Source organism: Dunckerocampus dactyliophorus, chromosome 3, assembly GCF_027744805.1.
Source record: "Dunckerocampus dactyliophorus isolate RoL2022-P2 chromosome 3, RoL_Ddac_1.1, whole genome shotgun sequence".
In the NCBI taxonomy this organism is placed as follows: Eukaryota; Metazoa; Chordata; class Actinopteri; order Syngnathiformes; family Syngnathidae; genus Dunckerocampus; species Dunckerocampus dactyliophorus.
This window is the reverse complement of record NC_072821.1, coordinates 24,794,653-24,814,673: the sequence shown is the minus strand read 5'-3', so window position 1 is coordinate 24,814,673 and position 20,021 is coordinate 24,794,653. Positions and strand designations below refer to the sequence as shown.

Here is a 20,021-nt window from a genome sequence, read left to right as displayed (position 1 = left end):
GGGCCCTATCATTTTCATTGAAATGGCCAATAAAAACAGAATCTCGTGGATATTGACATATTGTGAATGAAGTGCTGGAATCGTGAGGAGAAGGAACATTCGTGTGGGGAAATAGTTCCCCAGTGGACCGCTCATTTATAGCGGCATGTCCTCAAAAACACTAACCAGCCCTCTCCTGAAGTAAGTCAGAGAAAACACTCTTCACCGAGCGTCAGCCCACGAACAGCAATGGCCAGTGTGAACTGCCTGAGTTACCTTTACGCGAGTGCGGCTGTGTGTGTGCCAAAGTTGTGTTTTGGGTAATGTAACCGAGCGTTTTAGGATGCCCACGCCCGCTGACTTTGTACGTGAAATAAAGACAACAGTCACGGCTGCAAGAGGTGCCCAGCTCGTTATCTCAATTAGCAACAGTCAAAATACATTTTCAACACACACCGTACTTCCGGCCTTCAGAGTAAGAGCGGCACACATCCTGTAATAGTGGTAATGAAATAAGAGTGTCTTTAAAAAAATAGCTTATATTAATAAAACAATTGCACTTGCATCTGCAACTACATCTTCTTTAACCACAAGCGTGGATGCGATCGTTTGTTGAGGATTCTGCAGCAATGAATAGTTAGAAAAATCCTGGGAAAAATGGTCCAATGATGTATTGCGTTAATAAATGTAAGGATTTTTGCATTTTGTGGTTTTATTCGCTGACACAAGTAAACACACAATCTATGTTGATAAAATAAGTGAAAAAAGAAAAAAAATGAATTAAAAAAATGTAAATGTAAAAAATAGAATTTAGGAAAAAATTAAACAGGATTTGGGAAAACACTAGTGATGTCCGATATTGGCTTTTTTGCCCATAACCGATATGCTGATATTGTCCAACTCTCAATTTCTGATGCAAATATCAACCGATACCGATATGTGTAACATCACATATCTCCTGTCGTGGAAGGATAGAACTGGACAGGACTGGACTTATTACCTTATTGTGTGAATGCATTCACTTATAAAATTCTGCACCAATTTTTCTTTTTATTCCGTCTCGTTTTTTACTTATTCCAAATATTTCAACACAAGAATGTTCCACTTATTCACGTAACGTGTGCTGTCTTTTCTCCACGTTTCTAAAATATCCACAGTTCCCAAAATTCTAAAATTTCCACAAAATATTCCCTTTTGAAAATGAATCCACAGTTCCTACAATTTTCAACGAATTCAAAACATTCCAATTATGAAAACGTTCCACTAAATAAGCACTTCAAAATTCACTATTTCAGACATTCAAAAAAATGTCCATGTTTTCCAAATTTTCCAATTTTCCCCAATTTTTCTTTTTCTAAGAAAAGTTTCACGGTCCACATTTCTCTATCAATTCAAGCCATTCCAACATCAAACTGTTCAATACGTTGAGGACATTAATTCTATCTATTTTTTAAATTTTATTTTTTTTCTCGCAAAATTCTCATTTTTGGTAACGCCAGTTACCTTTATGAAGATGCTACTATTTCCACATTTCTCATCCGATTCACCTCTTTCCAACATCAAACCATCCAACAAAGTCAGGACAATCATGCTGAGCAACAGTACGAAAAATTCCTAATTTTTGCAAAATTAAAAATTTTTCCCAATGCTGCTTTGTTTCAATGGGCTTCTTCCAGTGGACGGCCGATTCAATTTCTCAACCGAATCAAGCCATTCCAACTTCTAACTCTTCAACACGTTCACGACATTCAGACTCCCAATATTTATACTGAACAAAAATTCCATATTTTCCCAAAATTCACAATTTTTGCTAAAACTAATTACCTGCTACCACTGCCACATTTCTCAATCGATTCAAGACATTCCAACATCAAACTGTTCAACACGTTCAAGACATTCAGGCTTTCAATATCTATACTGAACAAAAATTCAAATTTTTTCCCAAAATTCATACTTTTCACAAAAATCCCCCAATTTTTCCTCAGGACGCAAAATGCCTTTGATCTAAAGACTCCTAGATACTTCCACATTTCTCATTCAAAGTGTTACATCAAACCAATCAACTAATTCAGAACATTCTTGCTAAAATACAGTCAAACTTGTCTATAGTGGCCACTAGAGGGAGTCTGTAAAAGTGGCCGCTATAGACAGGTGGCCTCTATAGACAGGTTGGCGTCCAGTTTGAATGTTGACCAGTAGAGGAAAAAAAAGAAAAAAAAGGGGGGGGGGGAAATAATAATAATAATGTTGACCAGTAGAGGGCACTGCGGACTGCGGATAAAAGCTGTACAGCACTACTAGGCTTGTTATTATCATGGTTCATGGTTTTAATCCTGAACATGCATGAGTCAAACAGTAGCACATCACATAGTACAATTCACAATTTTGCATGTCCAAAAAGGAGTAGGAAGAAGCAAAGCTTATTTAATCCTACCCCTCATCAGTTTCACATCAGTTGCAATACATTTATTCACCTCTTGTTCTTCTAAGTGTACTTTGTAGGTCTACATGACAATGTAGAGCAATCATAGCCAAGGTTTTTACTTACTAAAAGGAAGCTAGAGGCTTAATAATCACTGATAGAATATATCCACGACCCACATAACAAAGCTGTGCTAGTAATGTCTTACGCTTGTTTTTAATATTTTACTTTTTATACGGCAGAGTGTCATTACAGCTTTAGTTCATCAGGAAGTGACGGGACGGGACGGTGGGCGTCCCGAGCAGGAGAGCTAGGCTCAGTGCTAGCTGTGAGTTTCAAGAGAGTTGGGAAGTGTGTTTATGTTGGCGTGGATGTAAAGTCCTGCAGTGTTCTCTGCTGTTAATAAAGCCATTAAAGTGCATCGGCGACGTGAGTCTCTCCTTCCCCACAACAAGCGGCATTACAGTATTGACCAGTGCGCACCAGGAAATAAACGGTGTCATTTCTTACAGGCATTGGCTGGACAGCTATGTAGTGGGGCTTGTTTAAAATTTGCCTTGTGGGCAAGCAGGAAGGAGAGACGATGCTGAGAGATGTGTTTGTGTTCTGAGCTGCTGTCTGGTGGCCGCGTTCAAGAAATAAAGTTGGCAGAAGCAACAGGAGAAGTTTCCTTCTTTGCTTCAGAGCTGAATAACACTGACAAGTTAACAGACTAGTAGCAAACGGAAAAGAAGACGGCTTTGTTTGTGTCGAATACAGAAGATGAGGACTTTGATGGATTTGTGGATGCGGATTGATCAAAAATAACGTGAGTACATTCTAAAATACTTCAATTAAGTACAACCCAACTCAGTTTTGCTCCCGCTGCCGCATGCACGCTTGCGATGTTTTTTTTTATTGTAGCGTCGCTGGGAGCACGTCCTGTTCCCAGCTTACTTTGCGGTAATGTTTTGGTGCAAATGCTCTTAAAGTTACATGTTTGACCAGGAAATAGCAAGCTCAAAAGAAGACGGCTTTTTTGTGTGGAACAACTGACAGTTTGTGTGGTTCTTGTGAATGATTGTGACTGAGCTAGGACTCAGTAATTAAAGTCTACACATGACGGCGTCATTGATTGAAAAACAAAACTTTTTCGTGCATGAAGCTTCTACTTGAGTTGGTAATTTGGCCGCTATATGCAGGCAGATATTGATCAAGGGAGACAAAATGGGTGGCCGCTGGCCGCGTTGGACAGGTGACTGCTATACACAGGGTCTATAACATGTAAATTTGCTGGGGGAAATTTTTCAGTGGCTGCTATGGGGAGGTGGCTGTTCTATAAAGGTGGCCGCTAAGACAGGTTTGACTGTACGCTCATTCTGTTAAACGCGCTACATGTTAGCATTGCTAGCATGTTAACATTAGCATAGTAGCATTTTTCACTATTTTCATGGGTACATACTTATATAAGCACTTAGCACTATTATGCTCGGTGTTAACATAATAACGTTAGCATGTTAGCATTACTAGCACGCTAACATTAGCATAGTAGCATTTTTAACCATTTTCATGGGTAGACACATGTATAAACACTTAGCACTATCATGCTAGGTGTTAGCATGTTAATGTTAGCATTTTAGCATTATTAGCATGCTAACATTAGCATAGTAGTATTTTTAGCCATTTTCATACATACACACAGTACGTAAGTTAACACTACGTTAGCACTATTGTGCTAAGCATTAGCATGCTAGCATTTTTTGCTATTTCCATAAGCAGACACATATATAAACACTTAGCACTGTCATGCTAGGTGTTAGCATAGTAATTATAGCATGCTAGCATGCTAACATTAGCATATTAAATTTTTTGCCATTTTTATAGGTAGAGAGATATAAACACATAGCACTGTCATGCTAGGCATTAGCATGATAACATTAGCATGTTAGCATTGCTAACAGTCATTTTACATTTCAACATTCAACCATTCTAAAGTATTTCAGTTAAGCCTCTGCATTTGCAATTCTGCATTCCAGACATTCACACGCAATTTCGACAGAGTCGAAATTGAATTCTCTAGTTGTTATTATTATTATTATTATTGTGCCTGCATCATTTAAACCTGCAATAAATGCTTGTTCTGGCACATCTGGTGCTCGTCTCACCGAACAATTACTGACACCTAGTAGCCAATGTAGAATACTACATTCACAATTAGACCGCTTCTACTACCTTGTGTTTATATTTTAGTTCATTTAGTTAGTTCGTTTAGGCATTTTATGCTTGAAAAGGCTTAACTTAGGCCAAGAATATGTACAGTTTGCTTAAACATGCTTTTATTTCTTTATTTATTCTTTACTAATAGGGCGTATTCAACCACAAAACTGTGATCATTTATTTATGAATTAGTTAATTTTTGAAAAACCACGATAGAGTGAGTGCGTGATGTTCCAACCGTGACGTAGCGAGGGACGACTTGTCACAATTTACACAATTCAAAATGTCCGAAAAGGAGTAGGAAGAAGTCGAGCTTATTTAACCCTACGCCTTCTCCATGTTTCAGCATCTACTGATAGTTTGTTCACTTTCTGTGTTAAACATTTACCAGGTTACCAAATCCAGATGTGTAATTAAGTCTGAAAGTTTGAGCCAAAACATGCCAACCTTTTAAATTCTACAAAGACGTTGGCTCCCAACAGTTGAATATCTTCCTCAATCATGTCGCATAGCATAGCTACAACTAATGCTAAAAAGAAGAGACAAAAAAAAAGTCCAGATATCCGCTACAACGTCATCAAGCCACAGATGGTTCGGAAGTTGCAACAGCTGTGAATGGGCCTGCTGAGTCATATTGGCAGTGATTGCACTGTAACCTTAAATTGCCTGCAAGATGATCATAAAGAATCCTCTGGAGTCACCTGCCTGTTGACAGAAGGTCAACAACACATTCTATATCACACTTTGTCACTTGGTGTGGTTTAGTGAAACTGTACAACAAATCAAATATTGCTGAGCAGTTTCTACATTATGGCAATATGTGTAGAGTGTTTTCTTTTTAGTTGCAGCTTTTTCCCCACATTGTTTGATTGCACAAAAGAGTTTGGTGAAAGGTCAGACCACCGTCATCAGAACACTCAGTATTTGTCCAAAAGAAAAAGTAAATGAAACATTTATTGGCTTTTTACACGTCCGAATGTCTGTTTGGGCATCTGTGTGTGGAGTTTGCATGTTCTCCCCATGCGTGCGTGAGTTTTCTCCGGATACTTCGGTTTCCTCCTACATTCCCAAAATATGCATGTAAGCTTTTTTGCCCGAAGTCAGCTGGGATAGGCTCCAGCATACACCCGCAATCCTAGTGAGGACAAGTGGCATCGAAAATGGTAGGATGGATGGAGCTTTTTACACTTTTAAGTACAGTGGAACCTTGGTTAGCGTACGTCTCGGTTAGCACATTTTTTGTTTTTATGCAAAAAGGTTCCTTCTGTTCATGTACATTTTCCGGTTAGTGTACAACATGGCACCCGTCTTGTCGTGTTATTAATACACTGTGGGTTCAACTGTGTTTGTAACATATTTTTTATCACAAAACATCCCTGAATAGCGGAATGCTGCTATTGAGTTACAGTTAGCATGGAAACCTAAGCTGCAAGTCATTGTCTCATTGTCCTAATTGTAGTCTTTTGTAAACTAACACAGTTATGTCACGATTCTCTGCTTTTCTTATTGATCACGGCTGCAAAATAACCCACAAAGGCGCTAAAGAAAGTTGCAAGTGCCAGCATTTTGATAAAGAAGGTGAGAAACACGGCTCAATCCATGAAATATTATAGAAATAAATATCATAGCAAAACATAACGGTGGTGTCTGTGTGGATCTCACTGCCTCATAGCAGCCTCAACAATCAATCAAGGGAAATGTGATGGTGGATAATCATTTATCCCTTTTTATTTGTCATTTATATGCATTTTAAATTGGTTTCTGTATTTAAAACTATTTTTTGTGTGTGTTTAGTGGAAACATTTTAGGTGTCCAGAACGGATGAATTGGATTTGAATTTTTCTTATGGGAAAAATGGATTAAGCTAGAGTACGTTTCCTTCTGGAACGGGTTAATAAGGCTAACCGAGGTTCTAATGTACACATTTTTGTCAATGTGATATACACTAGGTCCCCAACTAACGAACACAATTGGTATGACGACCGTTCTTAAGTCGAATTGTTCTTAAGTAGGGTAAAAGGTAATATTACCAATGATATAGGTACTACATGTACAGTACTACATGTACAGTATATGTGTATGTATGTAAATATGAGTTTGGACGCAGTAGTAATATTAAACGAGGATAATGGATAATTATAACAATACTAAAAGTGTAAACGGTAAATAATCAATAAATAATTTATAAAAAATATTGCTATAGTGTAAAGTTTTTCTGACTTGGCAACTGGAACGCTTTTAACTCCGAGATCACGTCACTCACTCGGACTTCCCAGTTCCCAGTACAAATGAAATGCACCATCAAGTAGTCAACGTGTAACTGATATGGTAGTACGTCGTGTGATTTCCTCCTTAATATTTTAAGCCATACTATGTCGAGCAAAAAAAAAAGGTGGTCGGATGAATATGTACAGCATGGATTCACATGTATCACAGACCGTGATGGGAGTCAGTGTCCTGTCTCCGTCATTTTGTGCACCAGTAAACAAACATATACCTATGTCTTGAATTTGAAAAAAAATTATATTTTATTTTTCCCGAAAGAAGGATTCGGTGAATGGCCATATGAAATTGATGGGGTTCGGTACCTCCATGAAGGTTAAAAACCACTGGTCTAGATGTTGACCAGTCTGTAGGCTACAGCTCCCTGCGACCTTGAATGGAGTAAGCAGTAGAAAATGGATGTGCTAGGTCATTTAATCGTTGAATAGCACTCATTCTCGTATGAATGCTTATATAGTACACCACTATTCCAAACTGCTCAGCATTCAGACTCACTCATGTAGTGATCTAATCAGGCCAAGCGATCAAATCAAAGACTAAATCCACTGACTGAGCCAATCTTTTCCTCTCTCATAGCAGCAGGTCAAGGGAATGTGTAGGTCAACGTTTTAGTTTGATAATGTCTTTTCTGGCCTTTTAATTCTGGTCAATCCTCCCATGATACATTCTGAACCCCAAGTAATACTGAAAGATTAAAAAATCTTAGACATGCCTCTGTGAAACGTTAATATTCTTATATCTTTTATAGTTGTAGAAACCAGCTGGATTTCAGGTGATTACTGGTGTTCCTCATACGGCATTCTGAGTTTTTGCTAGGGCTGGGCGACATATCCCAATATATTTAGGTTGAATATTGATATATGATATATATCCCGATATTTTTTTAAGGAAAGTGAGTTTAGACAAAATCAAAGCCAAATATGTGTGTGAAGTTGTTTTATTAAAATAAATATGACATGAGGATGTTTTTGGAAGTTTTAACGCTTCATGCAAGATGCACATTAAAACATGGTATCTAAGAAAAGCCGCTAAAATAAAGTCGGCCATTCTCCTTTTTAAATAAAGAAAAAGTCAAATATAATCCTTTTTTTTTCTATAACAAACCTTTAGCTATGCTGAAATGCTAGTAACAAAAGCACAAAAGAACAAAATATGAAGGAGTGGCCGGTTTAAGAAGAAATTTTTAGAAGACACAAGCATGTCCTTGTTTTGTGGCAGTCAACTGCATCAGGCTTAGCAACTGTCTGACTTCCTTGTACATTTGTGGTAGAGCTTGTCATGCTAAATAATTGTGACTGCGAAGGTCGCTGGACATTGCGAGTCCATTGTTTTCAGCAGGCTTTTAAATCATTTTTTTCTACTGTTGCAACGGGACCATATCTTAGCAATGTGATAGGACACCTTTTTGTATTGTGGCAGGAGTTGTACAGCCAGCGCGCAGCTTCACACATTTCTCATATTGGAGTTTGTGCCAAGTTTTAAAGTGGAAAAAATATATATTTTTTTTAATGCTTTGAATTCGAAGTATGCCCACATTACTGAGCTAGTACGGAGTATTAGGGCCACATTCTTACAAATTCTTCCACCGCAGACGTTGTCGCTTCAACTGAGCAGCTGGGCTTCTGCTGCACCTTCCTCCCTTCTCTTGGATACATGGGGTGGGGGCAGGAGCTCACACAGTGCAGAGAGATGACGGACATACACAATATGGTTGTGTTTGATATCGTGCTTAAAGTAAATATCGCCCAGCCCTAGTTTCTGCACTCGTGGTTAGTTAAAACTTAATTTTGGTCTGTAAACACGAGGCTCGCTTTAACTAGTTTCAGCGGAAGAATACACTATGCGGCTCACTCGGAACCATTGTACTCTCAATACTGGATTGTCACTACCATAATTAAGGATAAAGATCATATTGTAACGTCTACCCAGAGGTTGTATCAGCAAACTCAGCTGTCCTCTATGCAGCCATCTTCCTCCCGCACTAACACACGCGACGTCGGGAGTCATGTCACATTCACAGACATTCAGAAATCACAATTCATTGTCCTATAACGTGTCTTTTTATCTGTCTACAGTATTTTGTCCTGCTGCTGTGTATTTTCCTGTTGGAGATCCTTGCTGGTGTCCTGGCTTACATCTACTATCGGCAGGTAATTCTTAAACCATCACCAAATATTGTGGGCTGAAGTGGGGGGGAAAAAAAGCAAATATTGCCCGTCATTTATTGATTGTATTATATGAGTATTCCTTTTTACCTTATTATTTTATAGTCTACTATTCTATATTCTAGAAATCAGCACATTCAAATAAAAATGTTCATTGTGACTTGATACAGGAGCAGTAGAGAGTACACAAAATGCGTACATGTTGGCAGTTCTGCAGTGTAGGTCAATAAATGCTCAGCTATCTGAACTAAACATCAGAGCTTGTGTTACCAAGCAAATTAGTGTAATATCTAATAATATATTTCATTAATAATGAATTATTTTATTATGCCGAGACGGGTCACACGTTGGCCTACTGCAGTGCTTCTCAAATAGTGGGGGTCGCGGTGAACTGTCGGGGGGGCGTGAGAGGCAGAGAGGACTTTCAATATTAGTGCAGACCTGCCAACATGTATGAATTTGTCGTACTCAGCATGGAATTGGACTCTTAAATATGTTTGTATGCTTCACTGCTCTCCATTTTGTTGCATTTCACTGGTTTCAGTTTCAGAGTTCAGTCTGTACAGTACAGATAAATAAATATTATCAGTTTCTCAATAGTATTTCAAATTGGGGGAGGGGCGCAAAAACATTTCTGTCCCCCAGCGGGGGCATGACTGAAAGTAATTGAGAACATCTCTGTGTGGAGCTTGCATGTTGCGTGGGTTATCTCCGGGTACTCCAGTGTTCCAAAAATATGCTTGCTATCAGGCACTCCAGTGAAAGGATCAATACTTTTTGATGCTTGACAAAAACCTGTTCATCTTGACATGCGGTCAATAACGCTGTCACAGGAGAAGCCGCTGCTTTATTTTTAAGACGACAAGCCAATTGCAGGTAGGAAATTTCAGTCTTTTAAAAAGAGCTTTTAACTACTTTGCGAAAAAGGAACTGGGGAGAAACAGTTTAATGTCTAAACAGAATACCTCCGCTCCCACCGGATGCACAACAAACTGCTGTGCTTATTTTCTGTATTAAATGTGAATCTTAACTAAAGCTGACAGCCTTCCTCTCCACAATATAACATTGTCACATTAGGCTCACTGCTCGTCTTTTTGTATTTTTTATTTTTTATCACAGCCCAACTCGTCTGCAAGTCTTGCAGTTTGTACTGTAGGTCAGTCTGAAGGTGCGCTGTTCATTATGAATGCCTCATTTATAATACAGCAGTTGTCATCTTATGATCAGTCATTGAGCTTCTCTCTTTACTCGCTTCATACAACCCCTGTGTGAGTTAAGCCAATCCTCCTCACTTACTTTGGTCTTCCTCATCGACTGTATGATACCCTTCTGGAAGCCTGTTAGCGTGGAAACACATCTAATGAAAAAGATTTTAAAATCCCTCACAAATTCAGTCAGTCACATTTGGTAAGTGGAGTCGTTTTGCATTCCACTTCTGTTATGTTATCTACTTCCACTTGAATATATTTGGTAACTTAAAAGGAAGCTAAAAATGTATTTATAGGGATATATATATATATATATATATATATAGTTCTGCACTTCTTTATTAATTCCACTACCATATTATTTGATAGGTGATATATTATCATAAAGTTTTAATATCTTCTAAAGCAGTGGTTCTTAACTGGTTGGGCTGCAGGACCCAACATTACCCCTTAATGACAAGCGGCGACCCAAATTACGGAAAATTTTCTACTACAATATCTTGTTTAATGAAAAGACAGTCCAGTGCAAAAATAACACTGTGTGCCAGCGCAAAAGTTTCATGAACATTTCAGGAACAAGACGTTTTTATCCGCAAACACAATAATTAGTACAAAAAGCGTCCGTACAGATTTTCTCTTCTGCACCCACTAAAGTTTGGTCTCGACTTGCTAGCTCAGCAGAAGGATAACAGGTTGTCAATAAAGACTCCAGCTGAGTTCTCTTTCGTTTCACAGCCGTTACTTTGAAGCACTGAAAAAATGAACATACAGAAATAAAGCATGTCAATAAAATAAAGCATAAATTACACAAGATGCAAAGTAATTTCTCTGTGACATGCAACATAAACGAAATACGTTTAAACAAATGCGCTAGCTCGATGCTAATTTACATTGAAAATCCCATATACGTGCCAGCATAACAATTTTACGATTTTGAACCCCACCAATAGACAGTTAAGATGTACATTCCCCTTAAACGGCAGGTATATAATATGCATAAAATACCCAGCACTTATGCAGTACAGAGTGTTGTCATCACAGCCCACTGCATAAAAAAAAAAATCAGAATAAAAGCAAGTACAGACCCTGCAACCTACCGAAAATGGGTCCACAAACCACTTTGGGGTCGCGACACACCAGTTGAGAATGACGGTTATAAATTCCTGATTCACATTTAAAGTAGAATAGAAAGAAAAAGTGTTCTTAGATGCTGCATGAAGAATCTTCTTCATCCCTGGCTTTCCTCCTTGTGCTGTCAACAGGCACGCCAGGGTAATGTCTTATTTAGCGCTTCATCATATTGGAAGTATTGTCGCTTTGCATAAACCACACATGCCTTCACACAGGCGTTGTTTCACTCACCACCACCATCCATCACTGTCACAGGTAATACTGTATCCATATTGCTTCTATACAGCAGAGTGAAACAGTGTGGGTGGATGTGGGTGGTGCTTCTGGCTGTATTTTGTCTTCTCTTGCCACTACCTCATAGCTGTACTCAACACTTAATCCTATACTGTGACCCCATTTTACATGGCTCACTATTAGCATCGCATTTTAAACCACTTCCTAAAGACATCAAATATTTCCTACCTACTGTATGAGACATCCATCCATCCATTTTCTATACGGCTTGTCCTCACTAGGGTCGCGGCCTGTAAAACATACTAAAAATTTAAGTCCGTTCTGTACATGCCTTTACATTTTAATTTAAGATAAATATATATGGCAAAGCAAAACTGCTCATCCAGCTGCGTGATTTTCACAGAAACTGCTGATAAAAAGTGTGTGCAGTAAGGTGATGTAGTGCACAGCATTCGACACCAGAGGTCAGCACCTGCTATTGGAACAAATAATTTGAAAAAATATGGCACCTTGTGTGTGCTGGCTATGAAGTTATTCCAGAGTATTTTGGGGTTGAGAGCTAGGAAGGACAATGCTGTACCCACTGCAAGAAAGTCATTGCTAAAGGGTATGCATGCTTCAAGTGCATCATGTCCTCTCTCAATTGGATTGAACGGTGGGCCACAGCTGCAGGGAGAGGCTGTGTTGCAAGGTAATCTTGCACTCATTGATGCCCTTCTATCTTTCAAATGTATATGCTCATTATTACAAAAGTAATCACAGTCTGGTCAGTGGTCTGTTAGAAAAGCGAGACCTGGGCTGCGTTCACAGTTTCACTTTCAGTTTCAGCATGACATTTTTGGGTAAAAAAAGAAAGTAGGCATCTACTTGCAATTGTTAATAGCTCACCAATAAATCAGCTCCAGCTTAAGGAAATGTCTCACATTTTTCTCTACCTTTTATTTTAGTTTTCTTATTTGTTTTTATATAATACAGATAAACCTAAATTAGATCTTGATGAACTGTAAAGACTTAAAAATCAGGGGTGTTGAGAGTGTGTTGATTCTTTTTATTTGCTGTTTTCACATCACTGATGCAGTGTTTTCTAAACTGTGAACAGGTGTTGAACCCTTGGCCCCTTCCTTTACCATGTTTCCTCTTTCTCTCCACCCTGTCTCTCTAATCTTGCTCTGTCCTCTATATTTCCTCCCATCATTCATCCCCTTGATATTTCTGTCATGCTTTGATTTACAGTGGTTTCCCCACTGGCTTGTTGCCATAGAAACTGAGCCCCTCCAGACCTCCCTGCTCTGCCACTGAGCGTTCCTGAGAACAAAACATACATAAGTTCCCCCCCCCTCCGCTCTTGCTTCCGCCTCATGTGTAGAACCTTTGTCCACCTATTGTCAGGACGGTGTATTAATCTCACCCGCGTTACAACTAATTTATTACCAGCCATAGTCTGCGATGGACTGAGATGAATTTTGTTGCTGTATCATGAATTGTGTGTGCATTTTTCTGTCTGTGAACAGTTAAATGAGGAGCTGAAGCAGAACCTGAGGGAGACCATGGTCCAGAAGTACCAACAGAATAATCACGATCATGTTACCAGTGCTGTGGATAAGCTGCAACAGGAGGTATTGTTTGGATGTGACACAAGAGACATGTTGATGTTGTTTTTAGCAGCACAAGCTCTAAAATGTCAGCGACATCAACAAAATATTGGGACATGTGTGTTAATAATTAGGGGTGTCCCAATCCGATATATATCGGATACCGGTCCAATATCAGCAAAAAAATCCAGTATCAGATTATATCGGCCCGCATCTAAAATCTCCGATATTGGCACGCCGATACAAGTTGTCCATTCCAGTCTCAACGGCAGCACTTCTATCAAGCAGCAGCACTTCTATTCCCCATGCAGACCCCACGTGATCACAACACCTGCTAGCGTATTTAGCAAGGAGTGGGAGTGATGCCAGCCGTGTGGCAGTATTTTTTGTTTAAGTCCGAAAAAGTGTCATGCACAGGTTTCTTGTGGTGGCACAGGACCGGTGAAGTTTAATCATCGCGCATTTAAATGTCATTAGGATTTTTGCAACAACACGGCTTCCTGAAACATCCACCGCTGTTTGCAACATTTGCAAAGCATGAGAAAGTCCCACGGGACAGCAGAAAGCCATTGGCTACAACAGAAACGAGCCAGCTTCTGTCAGATTTGAGTAATGTTGTGTGTAAAAGCTTCATTGAGCACCTCAAGCCCCGCTACATTATGCCCATTGTGGCTAAAACTATACACCAGATACATCAAGAAGTAAATGGGTCAGTTTTTCACATTCCTACTGATGCTGACTATTCTCTGCTTGAGTAATATCACTTTAACAAGACCTTCCTAACATTCTGCATTACCAAAAAAATAAAAGTATGTATGGTTTCTGCTGATATCGGATCAATATCATAAATCGATAAAGTCCACAAACCTGTATCCACGGTATCCACAGGAGCAGCATGATGACTTACACACACAGACGCTCACTTTCAACTCTTGGCAAAATACACACTTCAAACTGCACACAATCAAGTTGCCCCCTAATTTTTCCAAAACAACCTGAGCATTCCTTGGTCCTCTGTGAGCGGCAGCAGACATGCACACTTTGGTATCGCACCTGTCCGAAACCTGAGAACTGAGAACTTCCATTCTGTCATGTTTTGTATATGACTGATTTCAAACAGATGGCAAGGAGGATTCCGCAATGAAGGTTTCTTTATTCTAAGCTAGGGATGCTCCGATCGTTCGGCCACCGATCAATATGCGCCGATTTCCGTAAAAAATCGACGTGTACCGATAAACGCCTTTCAAAGCCGATCACAAAAAGCCATCGACGTGCGGCAGGAAATACTGCATGTCTGCTGTGACATATAGGGTTGCCAACAAATGATGCGTCTCGTATTCAGTTTTCCACAGGCTACGCCAGTCGATGCCAGCGTGTTTGATCACTCCCTTACCAAACCTATCTCCATTCGACTATTCTTGCATCTTTGTTTACAAGCTTTGCCTAGCTATCACTGGCTTTATTTTACCTTGGCGGCAGCTAGCTAGCTAGCCAGTGCTTTTGGTCTTCGCATCCCAAATGTGACTTTTTACCACCGTGACATTTTGTTTTTAAAACAAACGAGCAATGTTAGTTCAGAGCTCGTTTGTGTCCCACGCGGAAGCCACAAGTGGATATCACATTCAAGGGGTACTTACTGTGTCACTGAACAACTTTACTCTCTTGTTGTCATTATCACTGTCACTCTGTGTGTGTGTGTGTGGTTGTTTAATGAACATAACCACACAGTGTGTCCAGCCTTATGATGGTGATGCTATCACAGCAGTCTCCTGTCTCACCAGTTGATTTTGAGTAGCTCACAAAGCGTCAAAGAATATTTTCTTCAACTCATAGTAATTTATTGTAACTGTTGAATTCAGCCTTTTTATATAATGACAAATGAGCACAAAATAGCATAAAGCCGATGGCCACACTGTTTGAGTGGAGATGTGCTTGGTAAATAAAGTAGTGTACAATATAAATGATGCCAGTCATAAATATAACACAAATAGGTGGCAGCTGTAATAGTGATGAAAGTCGGAGACCCCTGCAACCCGGAAACTGAATTTATTTTGTTGTAAGCAAGACAGATTTGTATTTATTAGATATTTATTTGTATTATTTTATTCTGTTAATTTTGTTATGCTGAGCTAAAAAATAATTATTGAACAGTTTATTTTTCCCCTGTATTCGTATTACTCCAAAACATGCATCAAATTAAGTTCAGGTTTGTGTCAAATAGTATAAAAAATGTTTCACACAAACAAAGGAAAAAAAAGACAATCCACCCAAACATTTATTTTTTTTAATAATTACCTATTTGCCAGGGGCCCTTGGAATTCTCTAACGGTGCCCGTGACCAATACCATTCACCACAAAAAAATGTAAAAATGTACAGTTAATCCATGTGATTGGTAACGGCCAATCTCACTCATGGATGATCAGAATCGGCAGCATAAAACTCTGATCAGAGCATCCCTCATTGTGTCCCCTCTATTTTAAGCGAACCAATCAGCAGTGTTTTCAGATTTTGCTACATCTGAGTAGCAGTTCTGTCTTCTATTTGATTTATGTCACATTATTTGAAATCTCTGGCTATCAGGAGTCAGCGTAGGTTCATTTTCCCTCCTAATGTACGATTATGTATTCTGTCTGTCTCCCCCATCAGTTCAAGTGTTGCGGGAGCAACAATTCATTCGACTGGGCGGAGAGTGTCTGGATCCGCTCCAGAGATGGAGACGGTAGGGTAGTGCCTGACAGCTGCTGTAAGACTCCATCCGAGCTTTGCGGACGTGGGGGGCACCCCTCCAACATCTACAAGGTTGAGGTGAGTCCGTGAAAGGTGCCGATGGGGGCAGTGGGTTAAGCCTTACCCATAAGGTGGTCACGCTGTTGGTGCGCTTTGTGTCATCAGTAATCCAAATTGTAAGCACCTGATTCTGCTTTATGACACTTTTGCATTTTGTTTAGGGTGGCTGTATTTCAAAACTGGAGAAATTCATCCAGGACCACCTGAAGATCATTGGAGCGGTGGGTGTTGGGATTGCCTGTGTGCAGGTAAATAAAGTCCTTACTTTTTACAACATATCTTATACATAAAAATGTGTATGTAGATGTAATTTTGATCATTTTGATTGTCTCCATGCAATATCCAGATAATAGGGATGGTGTTTACATGCTGCCTATACCAAAGTCTGAAGACGGAGCCGTACTAGAGAAGAAGAGAAAGAGATATAAGTCACTTCATTGACATACTTAAACATCCCATTGCTTCTTTTCTCATCTTGCTTGTGGGAGGAGGTGAGGGATCAAATTACACATCTGAGTTCCTTATAGTGGTACTGTGGAAAAACAATTGATCTTTAATAAGTAATTAGAGTCTCAAGATTACAACACTGTAAAAAAAAGCCTCAGAGAGAAACTGTTGGGAATATTGCTTCTGAATATTTAATTTAGTAGGGGATACCCTCTGTGGGAATTTTTCTTCAATCCTCAGTTTTATTCCCTCTGCGTGCAATACAGTGATGTTAATGTATTGTAATGTTTTTATGGACTAAAACCTGGTGACAGCATTTCCTTTTCCCAGCAGCACCAGCTGCAGGTTTTAACAAGCTCGCTTCACCTGCTGGAGCATCACGTTTCCATATTAACTAACCAGTCATGCATTTTAAATATCTACTCCTCCGTGGCCTTTTAAACTCTCAACACTTAGTAGAATCACTGTTTTTATACTTTGTAAATGACTATTCTCAGTAATGTTTGAGGTGCTTTCCTGTGAGCTATTACTGTAGTTTATCCTTTATTGCCTAGTGTGTCTTCACATAGTGATGTGCCACTGTTGGATCAGGCTCTTATCCCCAGTGTGTTGGCAAGGGCACTTTATCTGCCAGACTGACGGTACGATGACTGCACCTTCTCACCAGCATAACTGCACTATCACTTTAATAACACGATAGTGGCAGCATTTTAACCATTTGCATCTAGCCTCATTTGCAAGGCTGATGTTTCAACGTAATATTTGTGCCTACCAACATCGCTGATGGAAAAGTGCCTGGTTTTTATGTTACTGTATTTCTCTATACCACTGATGCCAAAATATACACTGACTGACTTGTGCGTATACTGTGTCTTTACCAAATGCCATCACATACCGCTTTTGGTGATACATTGTCTTTCGAAGTTAAGATTTTGTTTTTGTGACGATCATGAATAAAGTATTCAAAATGTAGTATATAATACATAGAATTTCACCTTGATCTTCCTCAAACACATCACTAACAGAGATGGTCGATAGTGGCTTTCTTACCGATATATCCAATATTTTCAATCACTTCATTACCGATATCGATATCGGCAGCAGCTATTTCCTAAAACTAATGTCATGTAAGGAACACAATATGCTTCTACTGGTTGCATTTCACGAGTGAACACTTTGTGCAAAATAAGATAAATACTGCAATATGCAGTACAAGTTGTAGACAAAGTGCCAAAACACTGCGTGTTACTCCGATTGATTCTTCCCGAGGTGTGATATTAGACTGGTCTTCAAAATAAAAGCACACCAGCACAATGTCACTCAGTTATGCCACACCTGTGTGATGTGGCTAGCGAGAGGCCAGTTTGTGGTGTTGCCTTTAAATAGCAACTTCTGGTGTTGACTGTTGATTTTATTTTTTATTATATGACATATACAATAAAAATCAAACCTTTTATTTAGATATGCAGACATCCCTCGTTTATCGCGGTTAATTGGTTCCAGACCTGACCGCGATAAGTGAATGAGCAAAGTAGGTTCAATATTAATAAATGTGATATTTTCATAGTTGGAGCATAGAAAAATATAACCTGTTTTAACAGTATTAGAGCCCTGTAGACATGAAATAACACCCAGATAGTCACTTTTACACTCCTATTATTCTTTGTTTCCATCACATTGCGCAGGCTACGGGAACGGGATCAATACAGGAACGTAACAGACGGCCGTCGCTAGCATAGCAAGCTATTGAACTAACTTAGCCTCTCCAATTTACTTATTCGAAACGTAACCCTTTTTTTCAGTTTTGACATTACCATTTCAAACTTTACCCCAAGTTTGTGATTGGTGTAAATGTACTCATCTAATTTGCATATTATGACATTACCAGGCTCAGAATTTGTCAGATCCCTGTCTCCATGATACCCGCTCATCAAAATGTCTGATCCACTTGTGGTACTCTTCTTCATCTCTCGAGGAAACCCAGCCATGGTCATCGTCATTTACAGTGGGATCTTGAACACCACTGTTGCATCAACAGCTATTATTACATAGATAGATATAAAGTATCTATCTATTATGCCTATGAATATTCATCCAGGTCATTGTATTCTCAGGTCATACCTACAGTATCTATTAGCAGTGTATTTTTTACAGAGGAGTCTCCCGCGGACAGTACAGCTTATGCCACTATTTCACATTTCTTGACAACCCACCATATCCCCTCCTGCCACCCCGAACACGGTTTACCAAAACATCGGCTCATGTATACTGCATGTGGACTGTCATGGCGAACGGACACGCTGCCGCACGAACAAAGGGCTTCAAAGTCTATAAACTTTGCATAGAAACGCCCACAAATGTTGCTCAGATTGAAGTTACACATGTCCGCCTTCTCCCGGTGTGAAGTATTAACTACAAGAGGCACCATATTTGCTGAAATGGCTTGTTAAATTCAGCAGTGTTGCTTGTTGCAATTTTGCGACTTTACCGTTTAAAGGGTTAAGAAAGTGTTTCAAACGGAGTGGGGAAGAATGACAAAGAAGCCAAAAACTTACCACTTCCACACAGAATGAGAGGAAAACCTTTTCTTCACTCGATGTCAGCCGTAGCATGTCTGCTCGGCTCTGCTGGCTCAGTATCCAGTCTCTATGCAGTGTGAAAGGTAATGTAATCTAATGTCATATCTCATATTATTGATGCCTAGTAACCAGAATACTACATATAACTTGTCTTTTCATATTTTTTGACTAATAATTGGCCATAGTCAACCACAAAACAGCGATCACTTATTATTTTTGGGAAAATCGCGATACAGCAAGGGATGACTGTAGTTTTTGCTTTTTGACACTGAAAAAGAACGCTTTGCATTTCAATTTTATTTTTTGAATATATCAAAATGAAATTCAAATTAACCAATCGTTTTTGTTTTTTAATTCCCTTTCATGAAAAGAAAACCCAATGACCAAAAGTTACACGTACTCGTTACCCACAAAGAGCAAACTTTACAGTCTTTGCAAACTGCTTATTTGCAATCTGAAAGCGATACTTGGAAATCATTCCAGACCACGGACATACTCAGCTTGCTCTGTGGTGCAGATGGATGAGGTCTCACTCGTGCACCGATCGGTAGAAAAACCGCTAACTATATTGTATTGTATGTACTTTATTTATCCCACAGCGAGGAAATTTACTCTACTACTATATGATCCGGTATCTAATTTTTGTGCCAATATCGGCATCACTAATACTGTAATTTAGATAAACATCAATGATAAACAGAACCTGCTTCCCCCCAGGGAAAAATTGGCAAAGTTCAAAATGTACAGAACATAGAGTAAAATCCGCAGTGCAACAGTGACTTAGCAGTGTCCTTCACATGCCAGTCAGCAGGTCAGGCCACCCAGAAAAACGTACAAAAGAACACTAAAAATGTGTTAAGACCTACCGCCCTGTAAGCTGTGGCCCCTCCATGATTGGCAAAGGCTTACAGGTACATTAGTGTATTAATCAATTCCCTAATGTCACTGCTACAGGGCTGTAAGTTCATAATGTGAACCGGTCCCCTGACAGGTGCAG

The 20,021-nt window shown here is 39.3% G+C and overlaps 1 protein-coding gene across 1 annotated transcript in view; it reads left to right on the top strand.

Moving 5' to 3' along the window:
- cd151l (CD151 antigen, like) overlaps positions 1-17,430 on the top strand; it is a 31,341-nt gene extending 13,911 nt beyond the window's left edge. The window contains exons 4-8 of the mRNA XM_054771099.1: positions 8,956-9,030; positions 13,130-13,234; positions 15,858-16,016; positions 16,160-16,246; positions 16,345-17,430. Coding sequence (XP_054627074.1) covers positions 8,956-9,030; positions 13,130-13,234; positions 15,858-16,016; positions 16,160-16,246; positions 16,345-16,404 — 486 coding nt within the window. The 3' untranslated portion in view covers positions 16,405-17,430. The remainder of the gene's footprint in view (positions 1-8,955; positions 9,031-13,129; positions 13,235-15,857; positions 16,017-16,159; positions 16,247-16,344) is intronic.
- The last annotated feature ends 2,591 nt before the right edge of the window (positions 17,431-20,021 follow it).